The following is a 12,567-nucleotide window of genomic DNA, read 5'->3' on the forward strand; positions in this document are numbered from 1 at the left end:
ATTCTCCTTCAAATTGTGACTTTGAGGAAAGAGTGTTGCAAAATAATGTCAGTGTCTTCAGGGTTAGGACAGGGACTATGACCTTCCAGGTTTGCTGAAATGCCCTCTGACCCAACCTGGAAGGGGAAGTGTCCCTGACCAGCCTTTCCTCCTGGTACTGTTTCTGCACCTCTATTAGTCGGGACCCATGAGACCCCACAAAGGAGCTGTGTTCCCAGACCCGGTAGGTGCCATATGAAATCTGCGTTGGCTTTCCCAGCCCAGCTCTGCCTTAACCTTCTCCCACCTGTGGTCAGGTCTGTTTTCTGGCCCTGCAGGCTGGCATTCCTGCCCAGGAGGGTGGGGCTCAGGAGCAGCTGGGCCATGACTCACAGGCAGTTACCTGTCCTGAGGCTCTTTGCCAGCTCTGCTGAGGGAGCTTGAGGTCCTGGATGCAGGCTGCTCTGTTCAACTTCCTTGGGAGAACTTGGATTTGACCACTTCCTGCGCTCTTTAAGGACCCCCCCCCACACTTAAATTCCCCAGGAAGTCGGGATTTTCCACATTTTCCCTCTTGGATGGGCCTGGTGCTTTCCAGGGGTTCTGAATACTGTCCAACCCAGTGACATGCCCAAACCCTGACATAGTCCTAGGTCTGCTATGTGTCCCCAGCCTGGTTTTCCGTCCAGGGTGGGCTGGGACTTAAGAAGAAGCTGACATCTACTAGATTTGGGAAGGTACCAGATCCAGTACCTTCCCTGCCCCAGGGACAACCCCCCACCTCCCCACCTCTAAAGACCTTGCTACTGCTGTTTCCAGAATCTTCCAGTCCTCCAGACACCAAGCAAGAGCAGGCAGCCTCTAAGACCAACCCACTTGCCTAGTCCTGTCCTGAGGGTGGGGGGGCAGTGACGTCAGACAGGCGTGGCAGCTGCCAGATTCCTGAGGCCGCCCTGAATAACTGGGGTTACACCCAGCCAGGGAGTCTCCAGAGGTGAGGCTGTTGTTTAAAACCTTGGAGCCAAGAGAGGGGACCCCCACATTCCCAGGCAGCTCTTCGAGAGGGATCTGGAGAAAGGCAGGGGAGCATAGGAGCTCAGGGTGAGGTAGGTTGTCCGCCTTACCTGTCCTGTGGCGGAGGACGAGAGGGGCTGTGTATCCGGGGTCTGAGGCCTGGGTGCTGGGCCCACGCAGTGCTCTTCTTGGGAGCACACCTGAGTACACTCGGGCAAACATGACTGTTTGAAGTGCTTTTTACATCTGATAAGAATCTGGCGACTTAGGAGGAAGGGCTAAAATCCGGGCTTAGCACAAAGGCAAGGTGGGAGGAACCCATCGAGCTCAACTCAGCCTCCTTCTTGGTGGGTTTTCAGCAGGGCAGGAGGGCAGAGTTGCAGAGACTTGAGGCCGCATGCCCCAGCTGGGGCTCCTGACTGCCCTGGGGGAGACTGAGGAGAAGGCCATGGCAGTGTTGGGATGTAGAGATGGCAGAAAGGCCTCCTGCGTCCCCTCTGCTGCCTGCCCTCAATCCTATCATCCCTTCTCGGCGGCTTTGGGCAGACCTTGTGTGCTCTCCCAGGCACAGCCAGAGCGGAGCGTGCTGCTGAGGCACGCCTGCCTCCCATGCCGCTTCCAGCTGCCCTCAGCATCCCAGCCCATAACTGGAAACATTTTGAGCTGCTCTTGGTGCAGAAAAAAGTCTTTTCTCGTTTTTCTTAAAACTGCCAGGCCCACATCTCCCCACAGCACTCCACCTCTCTTCTTAAGATCCCACATCTTCCCATAGCATCCCTGCAGCTGGGTTAGCCTGGAACTGTGGTCACCATAACTTCAGCCTCCCTGGGGCCCTGTAATACTGGAGACCCTGTCAGTTCAGGAAGAGACCTGCCTCATCACCTCAGCACACGGGCCTATCTGCCTTCGGCATATTATAGGTTGACTTGGGTTGCAGCCCTGAGGAAGCCCAAGATCTCTCCCTTGAGGCAGGAATGGAGCCGTGGACCTCATTTTAGCTGTCCCCAGCAATGGACCCTGCCCTCTCTCCTCCTGCACAGTCCCTATGTTCCCACCCATTTTGGAGGAGGAAGCTGAAGCCTAGGATTTCCCCAGGACTCCCTGTATGTCACTGCTGTCTGGGACAGGGGTTTCAGGTTCTTGCCGTTGGCTACAAACTGTTCAGAAGTCTCTGTGAAGATGCGGGATGAAGACTTGGTGAGGTCAGCAGTCTAGCACAAACCAGGGCTGGGGTGGGGGTGACTAGCCAGGATGCTTTGTTTTGTTCTAGGTGACCTCTCTGGGGACCTGCCCTGGCCCATGATGACAGCACTTCTTCTCCTGTGCTTTGGTAAGCGTCCCTTCCCCTCTTCCAGGCCACCCACAGAGAGAGCTGGCCAATGGTGTGATGCTGCCTGCCACCTGCAGGCACTGGGGTTTCAAACCCTCGCCTCAGGGTGAAGAGGCTTCTCTGCCTCTCTCAGAAGGCTCCTCGTGTCTCCTAGCCTCACCCAAGGGTGACACGTGGCTTCCTGAGTGCGTCCCATCACTTACTCCCCATCTTCTCCATCCTCAAGCTGGCTGCAGAGCCGCTGTCCCCTGTTTCCCGGGGAGTCACCGCTGCTTGCTTTCAGGTGATGGCTAGGTTGGCTGCCTGTGCAGACCGAATAGAAATAACAGGTATTTTCTCAGCATTCCACCAATGGCTCAGCCAACAGCTGCCTCTGGGCTGTGAACTGAGGACACTGGACAGACAAAAACAGTTGTCACAGTGTCTACATGGCTCAGGGTTTGTCTCCAGATTGATTCTAAAGCCACATATAAATGGCACGGGTCATGGGTTAGGATCTCTGCTGCTTATCAGTTGATGAAATTCCTCCCCCTTTTTTTCTTTAACTGAAAAAGTCGTTTGACATTCATGAATATGGTCTCCTGTAACCCAATATGGCTTGGATTCCTTACATAGCTGAGGATAACCTTGAATGCTTGATCTTGCTGGCTTCTAAATTCTGGGATTATAGGTGTATACCACCACGCCTGGTTTATGCGGTCCTGGGGACTGAACCCAGGACTTCACACGGCTAGGCAAACACTCTATTAACTGTTACATTCCACAGCCTTCCTCTCCTTTCCAAGTTTGAGTTTTAAGATACAGGATCAGTCCCTCAACCCCCCAGAGTCAGGGCTGTAGTCGTCACACTGAGAGCACCAGATTTCCTGACGTCAGCTCCACAGAGGGAATACTGGGGTCACCAGCTGGTATCTTATCCTTTGGGTCCACCCCAACATTATCCTGTGGTTTCAGCCTTACCTGGCCTGCTGTGTGCCCAGCAAGCCTGCTCCCGAGGGGCCTGCTATCCACCCATCGGGGACTTGCTCATCGGAAGGACTCAGCTGCTTCGAGCCTCGTCTACCTGCGGACTGACCAAGCCGGAGACCTACTGCACCCAGTATGGAGAGGTAAGGCCTCTTTCTGAGGCCTCCAGGACCGGAGGAAGGTGGGACAGAATGGGGTTCCTGAATAAAGTATAGGAGGCCCAGGCTAAGGGCCATGCTCTGGGAGAGGTCACAGGGGTGTAAGTCTGGATCCCTGCTTCTGAGGAGTTTAAAAGTAGAAAGAATTAACAGGACCTCGCCTAACACACGAGGACCTGTATTAAAGGGTGGTAGCATGAGGAAGGCTGAGAACCAATGAGCAGAAGAAGCATTAGGAAGGTTGAGACCCAGTGAGCAGAAGGAGCATTAGGAAGGCTGAGACCCAGTGAGCTAAAGTAGCATAGGAAGGTTGAGAACCAATGAGCAGAAGCAGCATTAGGAAGGCTGAGACCGAATGAGCAGAAGTAGCTAGCTGAGGGCCAGGCGAGCCAGCAGGCTGCATAGGTCCTTTCGTTTCTCTCCGCTCTTGACTATGGATGTCATGTGACTAGCTGCATGAGTTTCTGCCTTGGCATCCCTGAACTGAACTGAACGGATGAACCTGCAACTGAAAGCCAAATAAGCCCTTTCCTCTCCTACGGTGCTGTTTACGGGTTTTTTTTTTTTTTTAATCACAGCAACACGAGTGGAAGCAGGGACGTAGGAATGCATAATAGACTTTGATCTCGTTCACTCCCTCTAGCAATCTTTCTTTTCAATTTGTATTGCTTAACATTCCATACAGGGATATACTGCACCTTGAGTGTGTTCCCTGTGGCCTCTTCCTCTACATGACCCCTTTCTTTGGCCCTCCTCTCTCACATTTGCCCCTATTCTTCCCTTAGACAATTTCACTTCTACCATCATTTACACACGGGAACCAAAAATGAGAGAAAATACCTGATATTGATCCTTCCAAGACTGGCTTAGTTCATTTAATACATTATCTCTATTTACAGCCATTTCCCCTCATATGACGTAATTTTATTCTTTTATGGTTAGAAGTGCCACAGTTTCCTTATGCATCCCTCTGTTGCTGGACACCCATCGGATCCACAACTTAGCCACTGTGAATAACACCATAGTAAACTCTGATGGGCAGGTATCTCTGTGATGGATTAGTGTCCTTTGGGCAAATGCCCGGGAGTAGTATGGCTGAGTCATAAGAAAGATCTACTGTTGGGTTTCTAAGAAGCCTCCATGCCGACCTCAGTAGTGCTGGAGACTAGTGTGCATTTCCTCCTGCAGTGTCCAGATCCTCACCAGCATCCCGGCCTGCAGTGTGCTGGGGTCCTGGGTTATCCAGATCCTCACCAGCATCCCTGCCTGCAGTGTGCTGGGGTCCTGGGTTATCCAGATCCTCACCAGCATCCCTGCGTGCAGTGTGCTGGGGTCCTGGGTTGTCCAGATCCTCACCAGCATCCCCGCCTGCAGTGTGCTGGGGTCCTGGGCTGTCCAGATCCTCACCAGCATCCCTGCCTGCAGTGTGCTGGGGTCCTGGGCTGTCCAGATCCTCACCAGCATCCCGGCCTGCAGTGTACTGGGGTCCTGGGCTGTCCAGATCCTCACCAGCATCCCCACCTGCAGTGTGCTGGGGTCCTGGGCTGTCCAGATCCTCACCAGCATTTCCACCTGCAGTGTGCTGGGGTCCTGGGCTGTCCATATCCTCACCAGCATCCCCGCCTGCAGTGTGCTGGGGTCCTGGGCTGTCCAGATCCTCACCAGCATCCCCGCCTGCAGTTTGCTGGGGTCCTGGGCTGTCCAGATCCTCACCAGCATCCCCGCCTGCAGTGTGCTGGGGTCCTGGGCTGTCCAGATCCTCACCAGCATCCCCACCTGCAGTGTGCTGGGGTCCTGGGCTGTCCATATCCTCACCAGCATCCCCGCCTGCAGTGTGCTGGGGTCCTGGGCTGTCCAGATCCTCACCAGCATCCCCGCCTGCAGTGTGCTGGGTCCTGGGCTGTCCAGATCCTCACCAGCATCCCCGCCTGCAGTGTGCTGGGGTCCTGGGCTGTCCAGATCCTCACCAGCATCCCCGGCTGCAGTGTGCTGGGGTCCTGGGCTGTCCATATCCTCACCAGCATTATTGTTGGAATTCATTTGTTGAGAATTTCATATAATACATTTTGATCAAATTCTTTACCCTCCAGATCCCACCTCTTTCCTACCTGCCCAACTTCATATTCTTTATCTCCTTTGAAAAACCTAAAACATAAACAAAAAAGAACAAAAAATTTTACAAAAACATAGAGTTAAATTTAGGTTGGCCAGTTACTCCCTAGTGTAAGATTTGCCCGGCAGTTTGGTTGATATACCCAATGTCACATTGTTGAAGAAAGCTATTTTTTCCTCTCCCAGCAGCTATCAGTTGCAATAGAGTCTCAGTTAGGGTGGGACTCTGCGCATTTCCCCTTCTCTCCACTGGAACTTTCTCTAGCTCAAATGTATGCAGGTTCTCCACATACTGCCATAATCTCTGAGAGTTCACAGATGCCATTTGTATCTAGAAAAACGCCATTTCCTTGAAGCTCTTCATCACCTCTGGCTCTTACAATCTTTCTGCTTCCTCTTCTGCATAGATTCCTGAGCTCAGAGGGGAACGGTGTGGTAGAGGGATCTCATGCAGGGCTAAGCGCTCCAAAGTCCCTTGCTCTCTGCGTATGGTGCACGTGTGGGCTCCATGTTAATTACCGTCTACTGCAGGAAGAGGTTCTCTGGTGGGGGTGGAGCTATGCACTTATCTGCATGTCATCAGGAGTCATTCTACTGCTCTTTCCTTTAGCAGAATAATAGTCTTCCTGTAAGGGTCATGACCTATCTGATCTCAGGTCTTGGCTACGTTAGTGGTGTCATGGAGTGAGTGTCAAATCAAATGACAAAGTGGTTGGTTACTCTCATAATAACATGCCCTATTGCATTGATGAGCATATCTTGCAGTTAGGTCACTCATAATAACTCACAAGATTTGTAGCTGGATGAGATTGTTATTTTTCTTCTCTGGTAACATGTATAGTATATCCAGAACCATGCATATCAGTAGAGATGAAGCTCCCAATTGAGTACTGGCTCAATTCCTCCATGTTTGATAGCATGAATATGTGTATCTTCAGCAATAGGGTCTTACTGTCAGGTTGTGAGGGGCAGCCAGTAGCATTGTTAGTAGCCTGGAACATTTGAAGGAACGTCTATAGATGCCTTAGGAGGCCAACAATGTGAAAACATATAGCTCATTCCTTCACTGAGGGTCTTTTTGGTAGCATATAATGTATATAAAGGACTCTACATCCTACTACAGAGACACTCATCCATGTTCATTGCTGCTCTATTTATAAGAGTCAGATTGGAAGCAACCTAGATTCCATCGAATGACGAATGGATAATGAAAATGTCCATTTATACAATGAAATATTATTCACCTGTTGAGAAAAATGAAGGCTGAATAAAAATGGATGGAGCTAGAAGCAGTCATCCTGAGCGAGGTAATCAAGACACAGAAAGAACATTATATGTTATCTCTTATATGTAGATGCTAGCTTTAAGCTTTAAACATGTGTGTTTCATTTAGAGTATCCACAGATATTAGGAAGGTAGTAAGGGACAGAGGAGAGGAGAGAATTCTTCCAAGGAAGGAGAAATAGAATACAATGTTATAAAGAGATAAAGAAGAAACTAGAATAAGAGGATTCAATGAGGGGGGATGGGAGCAGGGTAAAGGAGAGAATTTGGGGAGTGAGAGCCAACACTAGTGCCTTTGGAAGAGCCATATGGAAACTGTAGAAGCTTTCTGAAATATACACATATAAAAAGGAGTTTAATGAAGTTATATATAATGGAGTAGACAGCACCCCAGCTAGACACCTTATATTGTTTGTCTTCTTAGTGACCACCATTCTCCGAGGCAGATGTCATTGGAAGGTGTCTTTGATTTGCATGTCTCTGACGGCTAATGAGACTGAACACCTTTTTGTGTTTATTTGCTATTTATGTCCCAACCTTTGAGAATGGTCTATTTTATCATCCCATTTATTGATATTATTGTTTGGATTTTTGTTGTCTAGTTGAGTTCGTGGTATGTTCTAGTTATTAACCACTGTTGGCTGTGTAGCTAGCAATGATTTTCTCCTTTGTAGGCTGGTTCATCACATAGCCATTTCCTTTTCTGTGTAGAAGCCTTTTAATGTCTTAAGTTTTTATTTCTTCATTGTTAGTCATAATTCTTTAGCAACTGGGGTTCTATTCAGAGAGTCCTTGCTTGTGCCCACACTTTCAAGTGTTTTCCCTTAAGTTCCAGGTCTTGCATCAAAGTCTGATTCATATGGAGTTTATTTTTGTTACGGGTGAGAGATGGGGGTCTAGATTCATTCTCATATATGTGGACAGCCAGTTTTCTCAGCTCCATTTGCTAAAGATTCAGTCTCTTTTTGACAGATTTCTCCAAAGTCAGGTGACTGTATCTGTGTGGGTTTATATGGGCATATTGTGTTCCATTGATCTATGTGTCTGTTTTTGTACTAATGCCATGCTGTTTTTGTTACTGCAGCTCTGTAATATAACTTGGGATCAGGAATCATGGTACCTCCAGCACTATTCTTTCAGGACTGCTTTGGTTCGCTGAGGTCTTTTGTACTTCCATATGAATTTAATGTTGATTTTTCTATTTTTGTGACATCAGAGTTTCGATGGGGACTGCGTTGAATCTGCAGGTTGTTTTTGGTAAGATGGTGACTCTCACAGCATTGATTCTTCTGGTCCTTGACCATGAGAGGTCAGTTTAAAGTGTTAGTTAAACAGAACTCTTGCTTCTTTGGTTAGGTTTATTGCAAGGTTTTGAAGCAGTTGGCTTTTTTAAGGGTTGTGCTATTCTCCCACAATGCCTCTGAACCTTTCCTTTAGGAGGTTTTGATTTTTTTCCTCTTCTCTCAACAAGTTGGGGTCCTTTTTTGGCTCCTTGTATTTACATGTGTTTAAATCGTTGTCTCCTTGTCTCCCAGTTATCTGACTGGCCTGTTTTGTTTCGTGGTGTCAAGGACTAAACTTCATACAAGCTAAGCAAACACTCTTTTACTGCGCTGCATCCTTTGCTCTTTGTGTTTGTTTTTTGAGACAAGGTCTCACTATGTAACTTTGACTATCCTAGAACTGGCTCTGTAGTCCAGGCTGGTCTCAACCTCACAGAGATCACCTTGCTTCTGACTTTCCAGTGCTGGGATTAAAAGTGGGAGCCAGCACCCATAGCTTTACTTTAACTCTTTATACAAGGTTGAGCCTTTCCAAGTTGTTCAGACTGGCCTTGAACATGCAACACTTTGGTCGCAGCCTCCTGAGTACCCAGGGTCCTTAGCCACTTTAGTTCCTTCAAAATGGGCTTGTACAAGAGAGTGACAGGGAGAGGTTTGCCAGGAGTGTCAGCAGCCTTTAGGGGAAAAGAGACTGGGTGGGGGATGGGTAATTATCTTTGACCCTGATGAAGGAGCAAGGGTTCTGTGCATACATCTTCCCCAGCCTCAGGACCTGAAGGAGGGTGTTTGGAATGCTCTTGCCTCACTGTCCTTCCAGTCCTGACATTCTTGTGGCTGTTTTTAATCGTAGAAGGTACCGGGTGGGGACTTTGGAGATGCCGCGGGAAGATGGATGTGGCGTTTGCACATCACCCGCTCAGCTAGGGGAAGCCTGCCTGATCAGGGTGGGTAATAGGCCACTACTGTGGATCAGACAGCAGGGCTGGGTCAAGCTTTCTAGGCAGTAGAGAGACTTCCGATGCCCACCCACAGACCCCCCAAATCATGTGCCTCTAAGCCCAGGCCTGATTTCCAGGCAGACCTCTGCCCTCTTCCTGAGACTGACTTGCCTCAGAAGGTGGAGCAGGGAGCGATCAGGACACCATGGTGGAAGATATCCTCCCACCCCGGCTTTGAGAAGAGCCTCTCTTCCACTTGGCCTGGGTGTTTGGTTTCTCCTGGGCCTGGCCTCTGCCTCTTTCAGCTGCCCCCCAGGAACTGGCCTCCTCTGCTGCTTCTAAGCAGCCTCCTGAGAGCAAAGTGGGGGATGCTTGCAAAAGAGAAGTCTAGACTGTTGCAATCCTGGGAATGGATAAATATTAGCTATTTTCTGCTGTGAAAGCTAAGACGCATTGGCTCATTTCCCTTTTTCTAAGGGAGCAATAAACACAGGAAGGGTTTTGGAGAGCGGAGAATGGAACACCTTGTGGGGAGTGTAGAGGTGCAGTTCTGCTAACTGCAGGATGACCTTGAGCGAGAACTCTGTCTCACTCTCTTCCATGAGCCAATGTGGGACAGAGTGGTCTGCTGAGTCCCTCCTGGCCTCTACATTCTTGGGAATGAGCTGGGTGCAGACAGCACCATCTTTCCTGTACCTCCCGCTGTCTGCCTCGTTTCTCTTTTCTCCTTCTCCCTCCTGGGCCTTCTGAAACCTTATGGTTTTCAATGATGAAGCCACCACACACACACACACACACACACACACACACACACACACGAACGTACACACATACGCACACACGCGTGCATTGAATATTCAGAGTTCCCTTCTCAGTCCCATGTTGGGTGCATTTCAGCCCTCCCCTGGGGAATGCATTGAAGGCATCATACTAAGAATCTTATATAAATACATCAGTTAATTGTCACAGCACCTTATTAAACAGCTCTTATCTTTCCCATGAGCTATGAGGATGCTTGAACTTCAGATAGGAGCAAGAAAACTCTGTTCCCTGAGTGGTTTTCCGGGGAGGGGTCCTAGGTAGTTAGCTTCTTCTCCCTCTTCCCTGCAGATCTCTGGGGCCAAGGCTTCTCTTCTGTCTATATATGGATGGCAGTGGTGGCCTGCTGAGGTGGCAGGAGGGAAGGTTAGAGGGACTTGTGACCTCAGGCATATCAGTCTCACTTCATTCTGTCCCTCCCCAGCTGGACGGAGTGGGTGGGAGGGAGTTGTAGGCATGCTGGGACTCCGTCCAGTTCTAAAAATGTCCCTCCCAGCTCCTGGCCTCCAGAAACGACTCCTTTGCAAGCCAGTCTTTGCCTGTCTGCACGTTCCTCCCCTCTTCTACCTCTGTGGCTGGGTGAGTCCCATGGGCCTCCAGTGTTGGCTTCTTCGGGTTTCAGCTGCGTGTTGCAACACTTGTAATGGACATTGGACATAGTTATCTTTGTCCGGTGGCACTTCCCCCAACTTTGTCCTTCTGGGTCAGGCTGCCTTCTTGACCTGATAGTGGTCTGCCCCTGTGTGGGGGCTACACTCAGAACAGACTGCACTGAAGTTCCCAGTTCTAGCCAGCCTGCTCCATGTCTCTTTAGCTCCTGGGGTCTTCTGGGTAGGCTCATCATATAGATAGCACATAGTCTCAAGGCCTGCATGGCCATCTCACCCTGACACGCCTTCGCACTACTCATCCTGACACGCCTTTACACTACCTCTGAGCCCAGGTGAGAGGGAACGGTGGCAGCATTATTTTAAGGGACTGTTGTGAGGACTACCGAGCAGAATGTCCACAATGAATATAGCGCCTACAGACGTCATTCTCCCTCCAGTCACTTCCCCCTCTCTCCCACCCCCTTTCCCACTCTCTTCTTCTCTGCCTCCCTCTTTCTTTCCTCTCCATTTCCCTCTTTCCCTCCATTCTTGTCTCCTGGGGTCTGTTTCTGCTCACAGATTTCCTGAGTATATCTTCCTTGTCAGGTCACTCAATCCCCATCCCCACCATGGAAGTCCAACTATCCTGGTCCCCTGCCTTCTCTACTTTCTAATGTCATAGGAGACTGCTAGAAAAGCCACAGTCAGCCAACTCTGACTGGGGGTTGTGGCCTTGGTTCTGGCTCTCAGAGTAGAGCTGTGACTTTGGGAAAGGTCTGACTCCTCTCAGGATTTCCATTTCTCTTCTCAGAGACCCCCTGGGTACTGTGTGGTGTTGTGGGACCACGGCACAGGGTTGTCTATGCACAAGGCTTTGCAAGGCCCATGGTGATTCCTGGATGTTTCCAGCCTTGCTTCTGCTCCCAACAATATTGACAACATGTCTGCTCCGTTTCTCAAATGCTCTGCTTACCCCGATTCCCCGCCTTTCTGGGAGAAACTTAACCATCCTGTTGTCTTAATGACAACTTTGCACAGCACATTCCCCGGGTTGATTACCTGTGTAAACCGAACAGCTGCTGTTTAATCTCTTGCAAAGGAGAGAGCTGCAGCCAGTTGGAGCCCTTTCTCCTCAGCATGTAAGCCCGCAAGAACCCACATGCCCACCTGTGCACACACCAGCCCCTGCCATTCTTTGCCTGGAAATCATCTATTTTATGACCTTCTGAAAGGCTAGTGTGTAGGCAGAGGTTGTGCATGTGGGTTGTATGCATATGTGTGTACATGTATGTGTGTGCGTGTGGTGTACACTCACATTGTTAGCCGCTTTTCTGTTACCATGATAAAATACTATGACCAAAAGTAACTCAAGGAAGAAAAGGTTTAACTTCTGTCCAGAGGGAAAGAGTCCATAATGGCAAGGAAGGCACAGCAGTAGGAGCAGAAAGCAAGGAGACCATATTTCATCCATACACAGGAAGTAGAAAGTGAGAACAGGAAATGGGGAAAGCCTATAAACTCTCAAAGCCCACCCTCCAGTGACATTTACTCCAGCAAGGGGCCAGCTACTAAAGGTTCCATTACCTCACAAACAGGAGCAACTGAGTGCTGGGTGGTTTAAATACATGAGTTTGTGGAGGACATTTCTTATTTAGACCACAATACAAACACACACACACACACACACACACACACACACACACACACCACAAATACCGTCCTCTCTCTTTAGGGTTATTAAACTAGGTCTCTCTAAAAAAAAAAGGCTTTCCTGTTCCCAGAAGCTTCGAGAAGGCCTAAGGTCTCAGGCTACCGTGGAGCTGTAGTTTTACTCTTCTGCGTGAGCACTGCAGAATCCTTATGTCAATGTAGTCTCCCTCAGGAAAGGCCAGCCATTCAGACCTCTCTCAGGTGTGTATATCAGAGACAGAGCTGAAATTTCGCAGAAGGTCTCGCCAGAGTAAGGGGTGTCACCTTGGAGGGGATGGGTTAGATGAAAAGCATTGTAGGAACCCGGTGGTCACTGTCAGAGGGGAGTGAGACTCAGATGAGGCTGTGAGATCATGGCTGTTATGGGCAAGGAAATGGGGCTCA

General features: G+C 49.5%; 1 protein-coding gene across 3 annotated transcripts in view; it reads left to right on the top strand.

The window, feature by feature from the left end:
- The first annotated feature begins 946 nt into the window (after positions 1-946).
- The window catches only part of Lamb3 (laminin subunit beta 3), a 42,757-nt gene continuing 31,136 nt past the window's right edge, over positions 947-12,567 (top strand). Inside the window, exons 1-3 of one of the 3 annotated variants that reach the window (XM_075989520.1) lie at positions 947-1,085; positions 2,264-2,323; positions 3,278-3,432. In XM_075989520.1, the coding sequence (XP_075845635.1) occupies positions 2,293-2,323; positions 3,278-3,432 (186 nt within the window). In that variant the 5' untranslated portion in view covers positions 947-1,085; positions 2,264-2,292. The remainder of the gene's footprint in view (positions 1,086-2,263; positions 2,324-3,277; positions 3,433-12,567) is intronic. The other 2 variants (XM_075989521.1, XM_075989522.1) reach the window with 2 other exon arrangements.

Source organism: Microtus pennsylvanicus, chromosome 10, assembly GCF_037038515.1.
Source record: "Microtus pennsylvanicus isolate mMicPen1 chromosome 10, mMicPen1.hap1, whole genome shotgun sequence".
Lineage (NCBI taxonomy): Eukaryota > Metazoa > Chordata > Mammalia > Rodentia > Cricetidae > Microtus > Microtus pennsylvanicus.